Source organism: Copidosoma floridanum, unplaced genomic scaffold, assembly GCF_036245765.1.
Source record: "Copidosoma floridanum isolate Cflo_tuat_1 unplaced genomic scaffold, Cflo_Japanese_pri ptg000009l, whole genome shotgun sequence".
NCBI lineage: Eukaryota > Metazoa > Arthropoda > Insecta > Hymenoptera > Encyrtidae > Copidosoma > Copidosoma floridanum.
In genome coordinates this window covers 229,953-253,252 of record NW_028321886.1, presented here as the reverse complement: position 1 = coordinate 253,252, position 23,300 = coordinate 229,953, and the positions used below count along the sequence as shown (strand labels likewise).

General features: G+C 38.4%; 1 protein-coding gene across 3 annotated transcripts in view; it reads right to left on the bottom strand.

Annotated features, from left to right (window-relative positions):
• Positions 1-16,321: 16,321 nt before the first annotated feature.
• Optix (optix) overlaps positions 16,322-23,300 on the bottom strand; it is a 55,641-nt gene continuing 48,662 nt past the window's right edge. For 2 of the 3 annotated variants that reach the window (XM_089589387.1, XM_014358430.3), the window contains 2 exons: positions 18,497-18,907; positions 16,322-17,788 (listed from right to left, as the gene is read on the bottom strand). In XM_089589387.1, the coding sequence (XP_089445513.1) occupies positions 17,350-17,788; positions 18,497-18,907 (850 nt within the window). In that variant the 3' untranslated portion in view covers positions 16,322-17,349. Of the gene's footprint in view, positions 17,818-18,480; positions 18,908-23,300 lie in introns of all 3 variants that reach the window. The other variant, XM_089589386.1, reaches the window with a different exon arrangement.

Below are 23,300 nucleotides of genomic sequence, written 5' to 3'. Positions count from 1 at the left end.
CTATGAGATCCCGATGTGGTAACCATAAACGAGCCCCAAAGCGACCTAGTCGACCCTGTTAAAAAAAATCACCGTCATCATCATCATTGCTGTGCTCGTGTGAGGAAGCTTTGCGATCTGTGATGATGAAATGAGCAGACGCGCGAGGAGAGGGAGAACAGATCGAGTTACTCGGAGCATCCTCATCTCGCCCGATGAATTATACTTGCTCTCCTCGTTGTTGCCGCAGACTCCCGATCTATTCTATAGTGGCTCTCTCAGTGGCTCCCTTTTTTTCAATAAGAAGTGAGGATATCTCAGCAAAAACGTTGTTAATAGAGATAGATGGATGGATGGAAGAAGTATTGAGCTGGCAATTATATGCTATTGGATGGGATGTTTTTTTGGTTCTGAGTATCACTTGATTTTTCCGAAATTATAGTCATGAAACTTATTATTCGTAAGTTAATTTTCCCTTGGACTCAACCTACTAATTTTTCTTGTGTTTGGATTTCAACAGCATCTCGGTTGATATAATTATCCGATTGATTAAAGTTTTTACTGTCAAGAGAACCGATCAGATCAGCGTGGACGTCAGTTGGCCAGTCACAGGCTTTTGTTCCTCGATGATACCGTTCCGCCTATACGAGTCCCATGTACACAATGCGAGCTTGTATCAACGACAGCATAATATATATATATGTATATGTAGCATCGTGTGTATTATAATCATAGACTTGTTCAGTGCAGCCACAGTTATAATATATACATCAGGCCACATCAAGGGGGATCTGATGTTACCTTCTCTTCATCCTCTTTATGCGCTGCAACTGCACGATGATCACGACGATGACAATAACAACAAAAGGCTTGGACACGTAGCCAAGCTTCATGTACACAGTGGCCCTTCTCCAAAGTATAATATACGTGGAGACTGGAAGGAACTTGTCGATTAACTCATCTGCCGCAGTCCGTCGGGCATCCCCATTGTTATTGGGCTCAATCAACGGGACGTTCGCGAGGTGAGCCCTTCGTTGTATGTGCTTGCATAGCTGATGGTTTTACTCTTTTCTTGTTGTTATCGTTGTTGTAGGTATCTCAAGAATTTATAAATACACATATATGTTGGTGACCTTAGATTAACTGATACATTTTCACTTCTGCTTCTGACATTTGAGTAATTATAATCCGTAAAAATTTTGATTTCAAGTGATGTGAAAAAATTATTTTGGGCCACTGATCGTTATTCGAATATTTTTTATTTAAAGGTAAAGAATCAATTTAAAAAAAATTTTTTTTCAAATATACAGTGAAAATACATAAACGCATATATGGCAAAGTAATGAGGATAATAATGTTGATGATACAAGCGTAACAGAAGCGTAGATTTAAAAAATTAAAGATATGCACATATATTTACATACTGACAAATATTGGAAACACAGCAATGAAGACAAGCACGTAAAGAAATAAAATCAAAACAATATAAGAAACAATGAAAAGTAAGAGATTTTATACGTATTCAAATTAAAGTAATACTAGGATAAAAAAAAGGAATCCCAATGAAGTAAATGTATCAAAAGTAAAAAAAAATGAATTAAGAGGATGATGTATAATGAAAAAATAAAATCGAAAATTAAAAAAAAAAAAACCAAGGATAAAGGCTTTGCTATCAACAATAATTATCTAGTTGAAGTGATTTGTCTATTGCTGAGATTTATAGATTGATCACCATGCTATCTTTTTAGCCGTTAGAAACTTGTTGCAGTCGTAAAGAAGAATTTTCACGCTGGATGATGGTCAAATGATTTGTATCCTACTGACCCGTGGTGGTACAATTATCACATGTTTCTGTATTTCATCAAGTGTTTCTAAAATATTTTATTTTACGTATGTGCGATTTTAACTGAATACACAAAATATGTCTGTTTTCTTATTACATGAAAATTTCAAGCAAAATTTTATTTTATTTCCAAAATTGTCATGCTTATATGTCGCTCTCAAGCTTTTACATCCTAAAAAACTCCAAGCTTAAGATATAGTAGCTGTGAGGCGTCAAATGATAAAGTATCAAGTGTAAAGCTCTCTGTGCCTTTCTCAAGCTCTGCATCTGCGTATACGCCGATATTGTACGTAAAACAAAGCTTAGTGCATCACATACATGCATACAATTATCTGGATAGTGGATACATCTACACATGCAACTTACACAGGCCAAAGAGTATTGTATACATTGCAGATATACGGCGGTGTGTATCCTTCGCGAGAGCAGGCATAGGTATCGACCGCGACGCTCAACCAATCCACAGCTCAGCGCTGCTCCTCTCCCTCCCCTCGTAAACCACGCCCTTTATTTTCGCGCGCGTCGTTATAACCACATACCATACCTATAGGTGCATGTACCCTCTCTTTTTCCTTGTATACTTATTCATCTCAGGTACACAGTACACACGCATAGCTAGAGATACATATACACGACAGTAGGTGTAGATATCTCTACATATTAGAAGTTAAAAGTGCGAGCTACGTGGTAAAGTTGAGCGCGAGCCAAGTGTACATCTTCTTATACTATGCGGACACACATGTGTTCTTGCTTTCATTTCTCTTTCGCACATTTTGTGGAAGCTTATTTTGCTTTCTCGACTCTTTCTCGCAGTCCTCACTGTAACAACTTCTTCCGTCTGCAGAGATGGGTAATACGATGCCTTTTCTTTCAATTTTGCGAGATCTGCGTGCGATTTTCACAAAAAAAAAAAAAAAAAAAAACATCTTCTTTATGTTCGATCAATCCTCAATAGAAAAAAAATAGTTAGTGTCTAAAAATAGGTAGTCCTACATATTCCTTTGGGTGACATTTTGCTGATTGCTTACAACAAATAACAGCGTAAAATTACAAATCAATAATACTTCCAACCATAACACGAGCAACGTGAAAGATAGTTCTAGAACACATAGTTCACCTTCCGAATCCAACAAACAAGTTGTAAGAGAGGAAGACTATAATAAAGATGATGGTACTCGACTCGATCGTCTTCATATTATAACTGATGGGGAGCAACGAGAGGCATTGTTGATTTCGCAGAAGCCCTTATTCTCGAATTACACGCGCATCACGCGGTTGGTACATGTATCTACCACGCTATGCTTCAATGGTCCTTGTACGGATTGGAAAAAAAGATCAACAAAGTGCAGCTGTGCATGAAAAAGTGCATCCTCGGATAACCAATCGCGAATCGTCACCGCTTTGTCGGGTCGGCTGGTTAATCATTGGGATTCCACGTGAGAGGTATTTATTATTGCTCTCAATCGACACTCGATAATTACCTATTATTCGATAAACCATGGGCATGCTAGCTCTTCATCGATAAACTTTTTTTTTTAATCTCTTACACAAACTACTCTTACGGATTATGTAGAGACACCAATATTCAAACTTTACTTGATAACTGGATATTGTTGCTAAAAATTTATACAGCCAAGAAAGTCACGTAAACTTGTGGTAAATTCATACAACGTTGTCTTACAGTTCCATTACGATCGAGCACGTGTGCACTTGGTATGTAAATACAGTTGCCAACGAAACTAAAATAAAATACATGACTTAGTAGAGCCAAATAGATAGGCTGGAAAGAGATAATCATAACAAAAAAAATGTCTCACGTATCTTTGTCCTGGTGTAAGGTAAAGAACAAGAGGAGTATATAGGCGAGAAGAGAAGCGAAGAACGGCACAGTGGTTCCGCGAGAAAGCTCTCGTTAATGAGCTTCCTCAGCCCTCGAAAGTTCGGAAAGCCGGTTAGGTCTTGCTCTCTCACTTTCTCACAATCATCATCTCACCTCCTCCGCCCCCTCATTCTTCTCCTTTTACCCAAGGTCTAAGGTCGTCCAATTCAAAGATCTCTCTCCTCGTGGTGCTACGCCGCCGAGGAAATTATACGTCTGTTAGCGACTCTCTCTTTCTGCTCCACCGTGAGTAAGATTCTAATAGCGCTGCTGGTGTATTTTAATCTAAAGCTCGAACGAGTCCATTTCCCATTTTTGCCTGACGCTGTAAGCGGTAGCGTACATATATATGTATGTCCTGAGGTGGGGAGCTATTCTTCATTCTTTTTTTTATTTCTATCGCCAGGAACCCGTGATCAACGAGACGTCGCTAAACTTCGCGAGGGACAGAGGGTATTCATTCTTTTCTTTTGTGTATCGCTTCTTCAGGGAGTCTTGCATTTCTTGCTGTACAGCAACTGTACTTCGAGCTTGGATTGTGGTGCTTTTTCGATGTGCATGTAACAAGATGTACATTTGCACCTATTAGATCGATTAATGGGGGATGATAATGGTCATTATACTGTTTGAGATTCGACTACAGTTGTAGTGTTCCATTGAATCGCAAAAAAGGCGCTAGTAATTAAGGATTTGTTTAAGTGTGCCCAAAACAGAAGTTTTTATCTGTATGGTCGCAGATCCAATATACAAACACCGTTATACGTTGCGAAAGAAAAAATTTTTAAGGAAAAGTAAAAAAGATAAAGAAAACTATTTCGGCAATCTACAAAGGCACAAAAGAAGCGCGAGTCATTGCCGATTGACCATCTGTCTTTGCCACATATACCCTCGGAAAAGCCAGTAACTAACAGTGGAGCGGAAAAGGCCTACAGACACATTACGAGCCCGTGCGTCAGAGAATTCGCCAAATGTCTTTGGCCGCTTACCCTCCCGGTGTTGGCTCAAACAACATACTTAACGCAGCTACTTAGGGCCAAAGCGGAGCGGAGCAGCAGCAAAACAACTACACGCGGCATACCGCCTCGTTGCAATAATAACACTTTCGGCCGACCCCCTTAATCCGCACTGCTGCTGGCACGCCGTTGCAGCAAAAGCTTAGCTAAGTATCCACTGGCGGATCCCTCCGTCCAGGGAATCAAAACACGGACTTTAGACAGCTAGACTCTTTCCACCCCTTCTCTCGAGGCTCTCTCTGTTAGGCTCAGCTCGTAGTTTTACGCAACTTCGCCCTTTCGTCTGCAAGCGTACGTGTACCATTACTATTATAGCACCACCATCATCGGATTCTTGTTTAGTTGGAGCATGAGGATAAAGCTTTTGGTTACGTAGGTACGTAAATGTATATGCATAGGGGAGCTGTGTACTTGATGATTTGTTGTGAGTTTTTAATGAGGTTGTGGATTTCGATTAGCTAATGCTCTTAGAACTTACGAGTCGTCTTTAAGCCTTAGACATGAAAATAAAATAATAATTTCAAAAAATCTGGCAATTAAAAATATTTAAAACTATAAAGACTTTACAAATTTTACGATTTATTTACTTAGTTTGATACTTGATTTCAACAAACAGTAAATGATACTACTGCTTACTATATTACGTTTTTTTCTTTCATAAAATCTAAAAAAATAAAATAGGTTTCAAACAATAAAAAGTAGCTTTATATTAATATATTCAATTCAAATACCTTACATTGTGCATGTAGGTATTTACCTGATTTGAATTTACAGCTCTTTCTCAGTTTATGGTTCTGTATCTCCATATCTTTAATATTTCACCTTTACATCTTGCCACTATATCTCTGTCTCTATATCGCTTTTTTTTACAAACGAGTTTTCACTGTTACTACAATGAATTAAAAATTTATTTAAACAAGTTGATCTTGAAAAACTGAATAATTTTCATTACTCGTACAGACATTTAATAAACTTTTTGTTTGCTTGTTCCATTTTACTAAAAATTTACAAAGCAATAGATTCACATAGTGAGAGAGAGTGAGTGTTATACTGACGTCGGTGCAAGAAGAGAAGATATCCTTTCAATACATAAGCTCGACGCTAAGCTAAGCAGCTTTACTTTCTCTCTTCTGTTATCGTAGTGTATATAAGCACGTGTGTGTATACATCGTAAGCCATTGGTGCTTAACATTGACTATACTATCAGTATTATCAAACTATATGTACTCCATATACACTGCTTCCGTATGTTTATACGCTCTAGCTTTAATACGAACATCAGAGTCACTTGCAAGCTTTATTTTCCACATTAATTTCATTTTTTACAAGAAAAATATGAGATTGGCGAACTAACAATAAGATTAAACGATTTTTTTTGGCTGGAGTAATTATTTTGTGATCTATGTTAGATATAATTATAATCTTAGCTTCAGTTTTAAGATTTGGCAACTTTCTTATTGGATGATTTGAAACTGTCGAAATCAAGAATAATTTCTTCTGTAATTAAACAATAAGATACATATTATTAAGTGTATTGAAAATTTTGTTTTGAAATCTCATGTAATAATAATAATGATCTATTGTAAGCCAAAAATTCATGTTTGTGGTGTACTGCAGTTCAAGGACTCCCTTAAATATAAATGATGAACAATAATTTCTATGCTGGAAAATTTATTGGTTGTATAAACTCATAGAAACAAAGTTTGTGCACATACACATACATTACTCTGTTTTGTTATTTATGCAATTATGGCCCATTTCCAATGATAATTAGTACATGCTCTATAATATGGTAATCCTCTAAAAATCTATTGTAAAATTACGTGAGAAGAAGTAATGATGAAATATAACAACGAATGATAATTTATGGTACGGTGAGGCTTTTAGAAATTGATAACAATTTTTTTTCTAACTTTTACAGAATTCTACCACTCTTTTGTTAAGTGCATAGTGCCATACAAGTTTGGAATAGTCTCATTATCCAGCTAAGGAACCCTTTGGCACAAAAACTTTGTAACAATTTTCAAACAGATACATTTGACTTGCTATGCATACAACAAATCAATTTGATCATGCGATCAAATTACGAATACGATCAACAATCATCTTTTATGTAGCCAAATCAACCAATTTTTGAACGATCCAAACATCAAAATAACAGAAGTCGATAAGAACACTGTATGTACACATACGCACCCATTAATTATAGATTGACCTAATCTTTATATAACATGTACCCCCATAAACGACTTTAATACTATACTCATTTTGCACTGCTTTATTGAAGATACTTGATACCCTTCATCTCCCTTGTACGTACTGTACGTCGTAATAAGTATATTTACAGTCAGTCAGCACATTGTACTTTTAAACCGTATACCCGTATATGCCGTACAAGTTCCACTCCTCAGTGCAAGGTATACCATGCGTCCTCGAACTTTTCCCAGGAGCCGAATCCATGTGAGCTAGCACCTACACGAACCCCTCGTTTTCACTTTCGACTTCGTTCTCCTCTTCCTCCTTCTAGTCGACGTCCTCTTTAAGTCGGAACGAGATTGGCGCGCGAGACACACCCCCCATTGAATCTAACGAAGGTACACCAGGACTGTCGGACACCCCATACTGTACACGGTTGTGTGCGTATACTTGTGCGTCCGTACATATACATTTGTATCAATCTAAAGCTCAAATTAAACGCTGCTCGTTCTCCCCTCTCGTCGCCCTCGGGCCCAAATGTCAACTTATATCTAACCTCTCATTAACGGCTGCTGTCTGCAATTCTATGCTGTGTAGTACATGATAGTACCCGTGTGAAATGTGCACGTGGACATGTATACTAAATAGGTATGTGCATTTATAGACGAGCGAGCGAAAGACGAGACTTTGATTCCTAAATTCGAAATTACATGTACCTACTGTACGTGCCCCGCATTTTGCCAGTACATTCGCATGGGATCTATTATTACATCTGCATTATCGGGGTACACAGTTTCGTTCGTGTTCTCCGTAATATTCGTATATGTCCTGCTGTATAGAATACCTTTGATAAAGGTATATGTTTTATGATGGGTAACACTCGGTAGGTATATTTGATATAGTAGTTAAAGTGATTGCAGGATAAGAATAATTTTTTTACACATGAATCCTTTGTTGACGGAAGTTAATAATTTTTTTATTTAACGTCCACTTATAAGCTCTTTATAAATATCTATAAAATTTTGCGCTCCACTAAATTTTAATAGTTTTTCGCATTGACATCGTTAGCACATTTTTCCTTTGAATCGAAACCTATAAATCATATATACACCTACACTTTATCAAATTATGAAAGATAACTCGAGATATTAACAGATTTGTTCATAACTACGTATAGTTGTTGGTTCAGTGTAGTTTCGTTCTGATATAATATGCTCTGACACACACTTTCCGTAGCTCTTCCTTTCCAAGATCCATCAATTTAATCACAAGTGATGTCCAAATGTTTAAAGTTTTGATGAATCTTGATGTACATCAGCCAAAACTGGGATCAATCAATCCGATCGAACCATCATAACACCTATAACCCGCAACTCGATTTCATCGAGAGTCACCCACTGACTGCGACATAATAAGGAATAATCACAGTCGACGGCTCCGAATACCCGATACCTGCTTCCCTCGATGGAACATCATCCCCCACCTACTTCCCTAAGCCAGCCGACATACTTTGTCCTTAGCACCCATTATACCCGGACTTAGCGTCATCGTAATCGGAATATCCGCGCTCTCGAGCACCCAAGAGCCCATCTCTGGATGTCGAAGGTGCGTGTCCTTCCCCTCGAAAAAAAATAGCCCGTGTATCGTAACGATGGAAAAAAAAGAAAGCAACCCCGAGCACAAACAGAAGGGGATGATGGAAAACCTTCTTAGGCCGCAACAATGGCTCTCGCGATTTCCAAAAAAAGATCTTGAAGGGATTTAAGGATAGCGACGGCGGCGGCGTTTCACACCTCCGGTAAGTTGCTCTGTGCTCGCGCTCAAACGCGGATGGTGTATACCCAGAGCCAGCCGAGCGCAACAATCTCACTATAGTGTGTAGGCATAGGCAAACCTCCCTTTTTCTCCATTATGTTGATTCCATACGCTCTCGGCCGCATTGTCGAGGTGTCGAAGCCCCGTCTATAAGTATGTATACCTCGACGTATAGGTACCGATCACACCACACACCAACTACCTATACTAGGTACAAGCCAACAGTGCTAACACGGGCGCACGCGCGCGCGCGACACGTCGCTTGGGTGTGTGGTGGTGGGTATTGAAGGGGAGGAAAGCGGACTAGATTATTCGTAGAGGGCTTGATGCCACAGAGCCAGACCGCATTATCCTAAACATCTAAATCCGAACAGCTGGGGGATACTTTCTTATACCTGGGTGAATGCGTGTCCCTTTCTTCCTTTCATTCTCTCTCTCTCTTTTTCGCATCCCGGAATGATGAGGTTCTCAAATTTGGATACGCCCGCCTGTCTCGTTATACACATGCTACTCTCCACCACTACCACAATGTATTATCCACGAGTATCACGTGCACTACATTTCCATTCTTCTTTCCCTCGTCTCTCTATTTTTCGAGAGATGCCTGTATACGTGTATACATTGTACATATACCGTTCGCTTTTATTATTCGTCTCCCTGTGGTATTTATTATATGCATCTTCGGTACCCAGGAGATCGATTCGGGGAACGTGTTTTCGTCTCGGCTTACGGAAACCTATATTGAGTATTATACGCGACTGAAGAGTGCGCAGAAATTTGAAGCTCGTTAAGGTGCACTCAAAAATTTTTCCTTTCTCTCCAAAACTGCCTTATTGGTTGGTTTTTTTACGGATGTTCGGACGCACTATCAATTTTACATTGACGGGACAATCAAAGAAAAATGGTATGAATTACAGTCAAATAAAGTGCATCGCTCTTGTGTAAGAAGGCACGAAAATAATTCAAATTGTAAAAAAAACAACGGTAATAGTTGAGTTCAAAAGTGTCTTGTATAAACACAACCGACAAGTACAACGGTAAAAAGCTGCCCGAGAGAGGAAAATATGAAAGGTGTGCTGTAGCGAAAAAAATTGTAGAGAAGAAGGGTGAGGGGAAAGAAAAGCAAAACATAATTACCGCGACTGGGTTGAGAACCCCGTTCTTAATGAATGTGCCATCGGAGAGGTGTCGGAGCGGCAACTGTCAAAACACAGGCTGAGCTCTGTATAAGTACGCGTGCGTTGAGCCCTAAGAGAGACGGCAGACGGCTAGCGACGCACGAACGCGAGGAGGGAGGAGGCTTTTTAGGAGACAGCATTCACGAAAACAAAAAAAATGAAGGAGGTGGAGGACAAAAAGCCGGGGGACCCTATCGCCCCTCCTGTGTTCTCGATGTTTATCGATACGATCGCGATTAAACGATTACCGATCGCTTCGTCGTTTGACGAATAACTCGTGACAATGCGGTCTTTGTGTGCAACAGAGATGGATCGTGCAGATGCACAACTGTTGGCAAGCCAAGTACAGTGACATTGCGCGTAAGTATAAGACACTCGTTTGCATTTACGATCGTTTTAATTGTCCCTGCAGTGATCGAGTACTGTAATTCGAGATTTACTAGATGAGCAACAAGAATAACGCTGATTGTCTTGACACCTGAGCGCTTATAAAACATTGTTTCAGCAAAATAATTATTTATAATTGCAATTTCTATTTTTTTTTTAAATTGACATATCGTCACGCAGAATTCACATCATCTTGGATTTCTTATTATCAAAAGATTGTCGTGCCCATCACTAGACAATAATTGTTTAATTCTTAGTTCAATTGCAAAACCTAGATCCCACCCAACAGGTGGCAAGTGTAAAAGGTTTGCTCAGACAGCATTTTTTCTTTGCCAACTGACATGCTCAACTCAACTTATTTTTCTCTTTGCAAGCTTCCATGATCAATAACAAGCATTTTCCCAACCGCTAATTTAGCGCAGCAGTGAAACGGCCGTAAATGCGTGTGAGCCAATGCAGAGGTACATCCATCATTATACATGTGTAAGACCACGTCACTTATGCAATTTAAAGCTGACCATGTGCTCGCGCGATTTTACTGTAAAGTAAAAGGACACCATCCACAGTACACAAGTACACGTGTACGAATTTCATCGCGAAAGAAAGAGAACGGCTGGGGTATCGCACAATGAACGCGCCCCTCGTCAAACGCATGTACAACATAACGGTTGGTGGCCACCTATACCAATAGAAAGTCTCCCTTTCGTATAAGCGCGTGCAATCGATTTTCATCGCGATCGAGCCGTGCGATAGCTTTCTTTTCTCGCACAAAATATGAGAGCGCGAGTAGCGCTAAAGAGCAACAAGCGCGTGCTATACTTGAGCAATGCGTGCTCTTTTTTCTCTCGGGAGCAGGGAAGAGAGTATTTATATATGTATACTTATACGGGATGTACACAAATACATATGCATGCAGGCGCGCCGCTCCATTAAGTCGATGATCTTTGCTTGCTAAGTGCATTTTGTGACGCTCTTTTACTGCCATCGACGCTGAGTGTGTGCGTGCATATAAGTGTTATATACGTGTGTTTATCCGACCCTTGTCGTCTTTCGAGATATGATGGGCTTGTAGAAATGTTGTCGACTTTTTTGGAAGATAAAGGGGGGTCGGCTGGTATTTGCATGTGGTACACTGTGAGATTTTTTACATGTAGTTGAGAATGCGGTACATTTAGATTGTATTACTACAAACGCAACGCCAACAGTCATTTTTTGGTGATTAATAATATTAAGAAATAGATAAGAAACATTCATTATTTTTACAAGATATAACTTTAATCAAATATACTTATTGAACAATTATGAACAATGATATCAAAATCGAATGAGTCGTATGACAAATTGGTGATGAGCAATAAGAAAAAAATCTTGTGACAGAATTTAACAACCAATTAAATGCTTACTTGTAATTTATATAGGTTCTAATGAGCAATTCAAATCATATAGATAAATTCGTAGGAAGCTTGCAATAATCAAAGATGAACTTGTGATAACGATAAATAGTGATAAACAAGGATTGTAATAATACGATTAGTTGTGATTAAAATAATCAAAGTAATGATTATCAATAATAATAAATGATAGACTCACTTTTAATTCTACAAAACTTGTTATTTATAACCACTGATAAGTAATGATAAGTAAAATACAAGTAGAATAAAATTTTTATAAATAATGAGAATTCATAACAAGTGATGTTGATATGGTGTAGTTATTCTTAACATCAAAATGCAATCAACAAGATTTCAACAAAGTCTACTATACTTCAAGTATAAATAATACATTTTTTGGATTTTTGAGCCAATGTGTATACTGAAAATACAATATTTTTAAACTATGAACTTTTACGGAACAATACGAAAGCAATGTAACCAAATGTGTCTTTTTAACATTTTGTCACCTCTTGTTTGTCTAAATTTATAAATCAGAATTGAAAAAAAATTTAACATTACGATTTGAATGAGAAATAAGGTGTATTATCTATTTTATTTTTTTTAACTTTAAAGAAGATGATATTTCAGTCTTAGTCTTAAAGACAGTGCAATCTCTATTACTCTGAAAAACGTAGTATGTTAAATAGATTTTGATACAATACTTTATTCAAATGAAAACAACTAGATAGTATCTTGTACCATAGCTTGGGCTTTATCGATCTCGTAAAGCACTGAATGGGCAACAAAAATTGAGCTGAATAATTTTGTTCCAATAGGGTTTGTTTGAAGGTCATCAGAGTTCGTGTGTACACTTCTACTCGAAAAACGATACCTACCAACGTGACTCATAACAAAAAAAACTCGCCTACGTTTTTCCATTAGCCTACATACAGCCAGCTATCGCGATTGTACGAATCCGAAAGCAGGTATCATTATATCACTTGGCGATAGGGAATAATACGAACGTTAACTGGCCTCCTACAAGGTGTCCATTGTTGAAATGATTCTACGCAAAAGGCGTCGGTTAGTTTTTAGAGTAATCGCAAGTCAGCCATGCTGTGATAACGAAACCATAACATATACACGTCTATACTCAGAAAAATCCAGCGTCATGCACGAAAACCTATCAGCATATGTCGTTCGCGTTAAAGCAACTTTGCTACGTATTACTTCAAGGTAGGAGTATATAAGTTCGCCTGTTCGTTCGCTCGTGCGTATGTTGTGTATATAGATACACTTATGCGCCAGGAGTGAACCTATGAGATCGTTTACCGTAGGGAACGCTTCGGGATTGGTTGATTTTGTCAGCGACACCCGCCCACGCACAACACCATCAGCTGCCCCGCTCTATGCTGCCACGCACACAAACTCATACTGATACTTGTTATACTTATAATACCCTCCGTTGTACACCAAGCCCATGAGAGTTGTTGCCACCTACACACAACGCCCGACCTTTTCACTTACTCTCTCTCTCCTCCTTCCATTCCACCTCACGTAATGTACCGTAGTCGAACCTTCCACTTCTACTCTTCCTCCTCATCCGCCGAGCGCACAGCCGCACAACGATGACGTCGACCACTGTACTCCCACGCACAGAGGGGTTCCCGCTGCTATACACTGGCTTATACCTTCAGATGCTCTGCCTGGCTTGTCAGGCTCTCAGCGTTAACGTCGGGCTGAAAATAAGTAGGTATGTGACTTCCGCCTCTCTTTTTTCCGTTCCACTCTGTCTCCCCACGGAACGACGACGCGATTTTGCGTTCCGTTGCCCTGAGCATTGCAACGAATATCTCACTCTACTTTTACAGCAATGCTACTGTGCGTTAACAGTGTCATAGCCATTATAATTACGACGCAAAGGATATTTTTTTTGTTGCACGTCGTGTGTTGGTAACGCAATGATAGCGTAAAATTTCATTGTCATAGAATTTTTTGTTTTCTTTTATGCAATTAGATTTTGTCGATTAATAATTGCTTTTACTGTATAGAAAAAGTATTGTGTAAGAAAAAACTGGGTTTTAGATTATAAAGCAACTGTAAATGTTTCTCACAATTTTTGCGATACTTATGTATACTTAATGTTTGGATACGAAGCTAATACGTAGTATAGGGATGTCGTAACGTGTGTAAAGGCTTGTGTAAATTTTATGCCAATATCCAATGCAAATAAAGTTGCGTAAGACTCGTTTTTAGAAGCTTACTTATACAATTTTCAAGTATTTAGCTATTGTACAGAATAAAGCACATAATAATATTTTTTTTAAAACTCAAAATGCTATGTTTGAATATGACTGTTTTGTCATTATTAAGTGATTATATGATTGTATAAAAGTTATGGGTATATTTAAACAATTTTTAAAGACATAAAGCGAAAAGACATAAAGAGAATTTATAAAGGAAATTTTATGATTTAACAAATAAGTTTTCTAAAATATTTTACAGGATATTAGGTTGAAAATAAATGAAGTGCAAAACAAAAAACTTTTTTTATAGTAATCTGTTTATATATTCTTCGCGTAATTGTATTTACAGGCGCAAATAATAATAATGATAATAATATGAATTTAATAATATTAATAATAATAACAATGCTCATTCTTTCATTCTTTCACGTATTTATATATGTATAACTCTTGCATTACTCATTCCTCGTATACGCGTAATAAGGTACCTATGTATAATATTTATATTTTTGTATGTATTTATATTTGTTTGATATTTATATATGTTCATATTTATAAGAGCGAATAAACAAAAAACTTTTTTTCCGTTTTTGTTGATGTTACTGACCCTAGTGCACTTCTATCTACAAAAAAGACTGGAAGGAAAAGTGAGTGATTCGCTTGGTTTTTTGTTTTTAAATTTCGTTCCATAAATTATTTTCCTTTTTTTCTTTTTTTTTTTTTTTTTTTAATTGTATTTATCCATTAATATACTCTTCGATACCACACTCACACTGACGCTCGCGTACATTTAATCGTTCGCTTCGTTTTTTTGATGAAAAAGGAAAGATCCATCGCTCCCGGAGCGATAGTTTTCTCGATAGCATAATATTTATCTCCCTCGCGTTTTCAAATACTGGCTCGATAATTCAAATTAGCGAGTTTGCTAAGTCTATGATTAACCTAGGAAAAGAACTTTAAGGAATCGTATTCTCGTGTTTTCGTATGTGTGTATGTGCGCGTATGTGTGGACAAGACTTGGTATCCGTGAGATTTTTTGTTTGCTCCGTAAACGCAGAGCAGGACCTTGTGTATGCTACCACCAGGTGACGATTTTTGACTTTTTAAAAATTTTTATTTATATGTATATTTTAACAATCATTAATTCGGAGTGTGTGCGCGTTAAAACAGTCAATTCTCCCCTAGTGTCTGGATTCCGCTATTTTTTTTATATTTTCTCGTCGGTTACAATATTACGTTTTAACGGAATTTCACTTGACATTGCATTTTTGCGAGACAACATTTTAGAGTGTAGTCATCTAAAGTCAGCTAAACATTTTTTTCTCGATAAAAATCCAAGTAGCAATGAACTTACGGAATAAATAAATAACATTGCGATCTCAGCTATAATGTAAATAATGTTTGTATTTTTTTCTTTACCTTAATAAAGATTACAATTACAAATAAGCTATACGATTAATTGCGAGTTAACACAACTTAAAAACTTTATATCGAGGTGTCGAAACGCAGTAACCAATAATAAAACTTCCAAAGAAAAAACGAAAGGCCTTTTTTTTATCATTACCTTTTTTTTACTTAAATATCTCTATAGCTTATAGTCGTTTATTTGACAGTTTAAAAACTATACACACTACAACCTCATCTCAGCAATAATTTCATTATATTCAATAGTAATACACTTCTTTTGGTGATCTTCAAGTGACGAGACTTTTATAAATCCATTACGAATTCTGTAATTGTCCATCGCAGTTGCCTTTTTTAACTTTTGCACATTGACAAAAATAAGTTGTTGATATATAGACATTAAAATAAAATTGAAAATAAAAGCGGGTTATTTTCAGGTGGAAAAATACCAAAAGATAAATTGGAAGCTAATTTATTGTTGTTGCTTTTTCACGATGGAAAAAGTGATGAAAAAAAAGTTTTAGTAACGCTTTTTTGTCAATGTATAAATATTACTAACACAGAAAGAAATCAGTAATGAACAATTTTTTTAATTTAATGAAACAATTCTTTTTTGTCTATGTGAGAAGAAACAACTGTTATCTCAACAACCTATTTGAATGTACCTTCGTGATCATTATTAAATATTGTTGAATGAATATGCAACGTACGAAAAATTAGTTTTTTTTTTTAATAGCTTAGTTTAATTGATATAGAAGAGAATTTTAAATGTACGTATACTTAGGCTTCAAAGAGATTCCGTAGTATCTCTATGGTATATTTTTTCAATTAGTGCTTTTGTTATCAATTGAACAGTTTTGAATAGAATTTCATTAGTTTTGCCACACAGACAAATTTAATAATAATATTGGACTTTTTTTGTGATAAATGAGAGTACACCAACATTAAAGACCTTTTATCATATTTTCAATTATTTTTACCATATAGTGTAAATCATGAAATGTCATAAGTTTTCTATATAATGTCGTAAAATTACTTGTATCCTGGTGGTTTAGTGGTTAACAGTATTAACTAACATGTTTGGAAAGTTAAAATGTCTATAAGGAAAAAAAATTTCAAAAAAAATAATAGTTACATTAAATTATTTGACAAAAATATATATTTAGTGAATCACTCGAGCGGTACATATTAAAAATAGGTTGGTGAGCAATGTAGTTTATAGATGAAGCAACGTTTTTTTGAAAATGTAATAAGTTATTTTCACTGTTACAAGTAATAAAAATTATGAGCTGGTCTTATAAAAATATATACTTGATAACTCTGTCACTAAGTAACGGAAATTCCTGAAAATTTTTTCGAATAAATCCTATAATACTTTCTTTCACGTGAGCCTTAATTTTTGTGGTGAACTTGTAATTTTCAATGTGATATCTTTTTGAAATTTTCTTAATCAGATATACAATATTATTATTCATTTTATCAGTATTATTATTCTCTTTACGACAAAGTAGCGAATCGTTTATTTCCCTCGTACATAGAAAAAATTCGAATGAAATATAAATTTATCTTTAATAAAAACTTTCTGTACATAAAAAAAAGCGCCATTGAAAAAATTGACCTTTGAATGCTACAAGAACCACAAAAAATACGCATTGACCCACAAGTATGACAAAAAGTATCGTTTCCGAAGCACATCGAAGAATATTTCAATTGCCAAGAGCGCCGACCTACGTCACCCCTGACATCATCGCTTAAAATCGTTAAATATAAACCCTATACCGACGGAACGGTTTCTACAACGATCGCATCTCTTTTCCGTTGATGATGACGACAAAAACGACGATAATAGCAGCGATGATGCAAATAATATTAATAGTCATAATAATAGCAATGACCATAGTAATAATAATTCGTCTTAAAATTAAAAGTCTTGCTCACGACTGAACTCACAGCAGCTCGACGAAGCACTTGTTGTCTTCGTCGTCTTCCTCCTTGACCTTGTCTCCTATACTATAATAAAGCGCAGGACGCACGTATCACGCTGGCGAGAAGGGCCGGTGGATGTGTGGTTTGGGATTCTGCGGGGGCGGCGTGGCCACCCTGATGAGTCCAACCTGGGGTGTCTGCGTCTGCGGAAGCGCTTGGCCGGTCTGGGCCGACATATGGGCCTGGCTCATGGCCGAGGGCAGCAGCGGCAGCGTTGGTGGACTACTGCGGGACGAAGGCGTGTGCGGGCTAGGGACCGCGACCCTCAGTGGTCCCGTTACCGTTAGGTTCGTTGCCACCAATGGGGGAGAATGCGCAGCTTCTGACAGACTGTCCGATAGCCGTGATATGCCACCGTCCGAGAGCCGTGAGGTCTCGGATATCCGGGATAGTGGCTCCGGGTGCAGCTGGTGCTGAGGATGTGGATGGTGAAGAAGCGTCTCGTGCGGGTAGAGTCTCGGTGGCGGGAGGCCAATTGGCTCGGTGAGTCTGTAAAGTGAGCGACACAAGTTGTGCATCTGTGTCTTCTTAGTTGAAGAAGCTTTCAGTCAAGGGCAGTCTGGACATAAATGCAATTTTAGATACCTTACCAACAGGTTTGAACTTTGTAGCTGTGTCACATTTTTTACTAAAATTTTCTCTGATTTTGTTATGAATTATTTTTGAGAAGGTGAAGAATGAATTTTTTTTTTTTCAATAAAATTATTCAATAAGTAATGTTATGCATCTAAACGACTGAATTTGTAACAAATAAAACTTTAGTTATGCCCAAACTGCCTTTAATTCTTGTGATTTAATATCTAGTTATGAAATTAAACTATTTCTTATCGATGAAATGTATTTTTTTAGTTTTATGTATCAATTTTGTTATTGTATACACTTATATAATAAGCTCTGTTGTGGACCTACATCAGAAAAAAATGTATAAGGTGTAGCTTGTCACACCAATATGCAATCATTAATTGACATTGTTTTGAAATGTAAGTACTCGTAATCTACTTTCATTCTGAAAAAAAAGAAAGGAAATTCAACTCCTGTTGTGTTACATTAAATTTTCTGTTAGTTCTAGCCTTTGAGGTAGCAATACATTTCGTCGATAGATATAATTCTGTTAAATGAAAGAATTTATCACTTAATTTCTTAACAAACAAGTGCAAAAATACGTATTGCAAATATTTGACAAAAGTAGGTACATACCTTGTACCGAGATCGCCACGCGGGCCAACAGCTTGAAATGGACTGGTTTCCGCAAGCCTGAAGAGACTCCCTCCGGGCTTCGGGTGGTGGTTGTGCTGGGGACTGTGAGGCGAAAAGCGAAAGCTTTGGGGTGCAAAGCTGAAGCTTGGGGCTGGTGCAAAGCGAAACGAGTACTGGGTTGGATCAAAGCGGAAGTTGGGTGACGGCGTGGGTATGGGCCCGATGCCACCCGAGCTCAGTGAGCTCACCGGCGATGGCTGCTGGTGGTGGTGCGAGGCTGGAGGTGACAAGCTTGGGGACGGTGGCGAGGTCCCGCCTAGCGATATATCCGAGTCCTCGCTGTCACTACCCGGGCTTGGGCTCAGGGTCCGCGACATGCCACTGTTACCGTTGCCTGATTGTTGCTGCTGTCTGGAATTAAAAGAGAACCAACTGTTGAGTTTTCGTATTTTCTTTTGCTAATAAAGTTGTTAATTATAATTAATTCAATGGTGTAATTGGGTGCCATTACAAATATACAACTGTTGGGAAATGGTTTTGAAACTTTGCTGTGTGACTTTTGAGAGTCGTATAACGGTGTACCGCTAATTGAATGATGATGTGAAAATAGTGTGACGTGCTATACGAAGGACGAAAATAAGTAAATGTAAATAAAACCTATGGTTATGTGAATAAGCAATAGTACCACTCGGGAAAAATACACGGCACGGATCCATATTCTAACTCTTGAACAACTGTTAGGCCCATGTGTAAAAACGGAACTTTGGTGAAACGTGGATATTCAACTCGCGATGGACACAAAAAATGTCGTACGCTGAATGTACGTTATTAGCTTGATTATTTGAACGGTTTCAGGTTTTGGATTTTTTTTAAACACATGAATTCAAGAGCAAATGAGATAGATGTAACAGATAAAACAACGTTATACACTTGATAAAGGAAAAAAATTCCTTTAACTTGGAAAGGTATAATATGAGTGTAATAACATTTACACAATTTTAGTTTGTGATTAATATCTAATTTATTTTACGTAATATAGTAAATGAATATCTTTCCCTGCATGATTATTCATTTGATTTATAAACATTTAATATTGAAAATTTTTATGAATTTTATAATTTTCAAATTTTTTCATTTCGTTATGTGAGTATATTTTTTAAATATTCTACTACTCTGAAAATTTAACGGTATCATTTAGATAGCTCATATTTTTTCGGAAAAACATGTCATATATTTTCAAAACAAAATTCCCAACTAAATGCTGTGCGTCGCAGGTTTTTTCTGCTTAATGCCCTGCCTGGGCCATAAAATCGTAAGTACCGACACACGCAACAAAGATAAATTAAGCTCTATCGTCCAATCCCTTGGGTTCTGCACGACATTCATACGTACAAAACGCGTGCGCTATGAGCACATAATATTCACAGAGCAAAGACACGAAAGGAAATTCTACTTTAATCGAATGACTCGGTGCTTCTTCCTTCACGAAATCTCTCATTGTCACTCGCCTTTCACGTACATGCACGTAAGTCGACCCATACGTGGGGCTCACGGACGATTCACATACGAGGAATAATAATAATAAAAAAAGAATATTCATCTTTAGAAACGCAAGTACACACAAATTCAGGTGGCAGTAGTGGTATTACGGGAGTTGGCTAGCGATGAAAACGTTAATTTTCCTCGTGATGCGACAACGACGGGGTGCCAGAGGAGGAGGAGGAGGAGAAAGGGTAGCAAAGAGTAGAGGCTGATGATTGATGCGCGCGCGCGATTCTTCCTCTACTCCTTCCATACCCCATCGCCCCCCCCCCATATACATGTACTGGAGGACCATCTCTGTGCCGTAAAGGTTTCATCAGTTTCATGGCACCCGGTACCCCGGTAGCATGCGTGCGCATGCGTCCCCGTTCTTCTTTCTCTGCGTAACTTCACCATCACCATCACGCAAACGCGTATTCGCGCCATTGCGGATATGGAAATCTCAGCGCTCCGATAAAACTCGGGACCCTTCTTACACACTCTTGCTCCTTCTACCCTATTCTCTATTTTGAACTCGACTCCCTTCGCTATCTTATTTCTCTTCTCGCGCTCCGTCAGGCCTATTCTTACGGGTAAAATTACGAGAATTGAATGGTGGCTAAATTACGGTGTCAGCGCTCGTGCATAGCCAACGACCGACGCGAACTTTGAAATATTATTCTTACCACTGTGCGTCGTCGTTGGAGGGGCAAGGGGGTGTGGTGGGTATTGCCGCTCAGACGATATTTCTACCCGCCCGGGCGAGAAAGTGCGCGATGAGATGGGGACGATGAATGGTAATTTATAGATTACTCGATGTAGTACGCGTGGGGAAGGAGTCCCTCTTGCAATTCACTGGATTCTTATTCAGCTTTGTGATGCATCATTGCAAATATGATTCATGAATTTTTTGTCGCCTTTTACACAAGCGTAAGTTTTCTTATAATCATGTTCAAATTCAGGACTGAACCATAGAAGCCTTCAGTCAGCGAATCAGCTCCTGAGAATATACCACAAGCCATCAGACCAAGTAGTCGTATACACAGACATGGATCCAGAAAGTCAGACAATGATAATGTTCTCTCTTACTTTCTCGCAAAAACGATCGTCTCTGCTAGTCCGTTTAGTACGACCACTGGTTTAAAATGGAACCTTGGCTGGCTGAGACACTGTCTAAATAAGAGGCAAGGTAGCTGAGTACATATATAAGTAGTCAAGTAAAAAGATGAGCAGGAGAAGGACTTGGCTCGTTGGCCAAACAGTCGCGAGCCATTTGCCGGATCGTCCCTGCTCATTTTCAGCTGTACAATATAGCTAATGGGAAGGGAGAGTGCGCATAATGCGCGTGCGAGGCACCTACACCTCCCGCACGACGGATTGCGGGCGTTTCTGCGGCGAGTGTACTATACGTGGCGTGCTTGCGCACACACTCTGCTGTGCTGCTGCGGCGAATCGATCCTCTCTCATCGAGTTTCTCTCTCTTTCTAGCTTCGCGTATAGGTATATATACCAACTAGGTGGATGTGAGACGTAGGTACCTGTATAGAAGATGCTTGCACGGATGCTCTTTCTGGTCCCCAATATGGCTGCTGCAGCGGCTTTTCATATTTTCCATTCCTTTGACCCATTAAAATCATTCAATATGTTCAAACACTCTTGGTTTTACTGTCCTGATCAATACGCACATCTAATATGGATTTTACGCCATAATGGTTGAATATTATACATCACAACGGAGGAATAAAAAGGTGACTGAACTTTGCGATAAAAAGTTGAGTAACTCGGCTTTAAGATAAATGAAACGTCAGTTTCGTAATAATACGTAAAAAGAGGTGACTGGGTATAGGAAGGTAACATCTTCTGATAAATATTTAATTTTTGCACCAAACATTAAATATTATTCTCCTAATGTCAGGTTAGCCTTTTCTTCATCGAAGAGCTGAATCTTAATCCTCGCTAATAGTTGACTTATCTTCCTGTTACAATATCGATATGCCACCAATTTAACAAGAAAACTATACTCAAGTGCTTGGTGGCGTCAAAGTCGTATAGTATTTAGCGCTAAATCATAAAGAGATATTTATTGCGTGTCAATTTTACTATCACCCCCATGTACACCTATTACAAGCACCCAAACGATCCTCAAAACGGACCGAAAAGGTAGTGGGGAACAATGGCGAAAGAGTGTTATTGAGACTCCGAAATCCAGAGGCGAGTGAGTAGCACTCGCCAAGTACAGCGTATAAGTAAGTACTCTTAAAGAACATAAGGAGCAAAAGCACCAGAGAAAGATAAAGAAAAAGATGAAGAAGAAGAAGAAGAGGAGGAGGAGGCAAGTTAAACAGGAGGAGGAGGATAAAGAGCGCCCTGGAAGCTTGGCAGCTGTCAATCTGTTTTCGCGCCAAAAGGAGATCCTTACGATGAAAGGCGGCAGCGGTAGCGTATAGCAGCGATGTAATTTGAACGAACGCCACCCACCCCCACGTTCCTTCTTCTCTCTTTCTTCTCTTTGCAGGCCCGGCAGCTCCCGGTAATCGAACCCCCACACCAGGTACACCTTGGCTCTCTTTCGCTTCCCTCCTCTTTCTTGCACACTTACGTTTGGCAGCACACCCTGGAAAGTAATAATATTCCAACGCGTTTTAATTATGCCTGCATATATACACACATACACGCTCGTACCATCCTTCTTTGTCTCACTATTTCTCTCTTCTTTTTCTTTTCACTTCGCCCTTCAACACTCTGCTTTCGATCTAGACCCCGCGAGGGAATGCCATTGTTGGGAGAAGAACTGTGCCCCTATAAAAATCCAGAGCCCAAGTATTATTATTACAGCGTGCTACTGCGATTAGGTGCTGCTCTCCTTTCTTTCGGGCGTACAACAACAGCCATATACTCGTTTCTTTTTTCACTGTACCTTGTCGCGGTTATTAACACCTAATTAAGCCAGCGCCTTTCAGTGTCACACAATGGGGGCGGCGCGCTCTAAGGATCCGCTTTGCTTTTCTTTTTCTCCTTTTTCGTGCATGCGAACCTACGGATAAAGTGGGCTATGAGCAGAGCAAAGTGTATTTTTCTGTGTCTGTGATGCGGTACGTCGAGCTCGTTCCTTGTTACATTGTCCTCGCTACTTGATTTCGATTCCTTTTTGCCCAAATAGAATTAGTGCTATGGCTTTTGTTTGCGAGCCGAGCTAGTCTCGCGCAGTGTTTTGCTGTCAAGAGCAATTACATCGCAAGGTTCATTATTACTTTGGTTTCTTGGATCGTGTTCTCGATGGAAG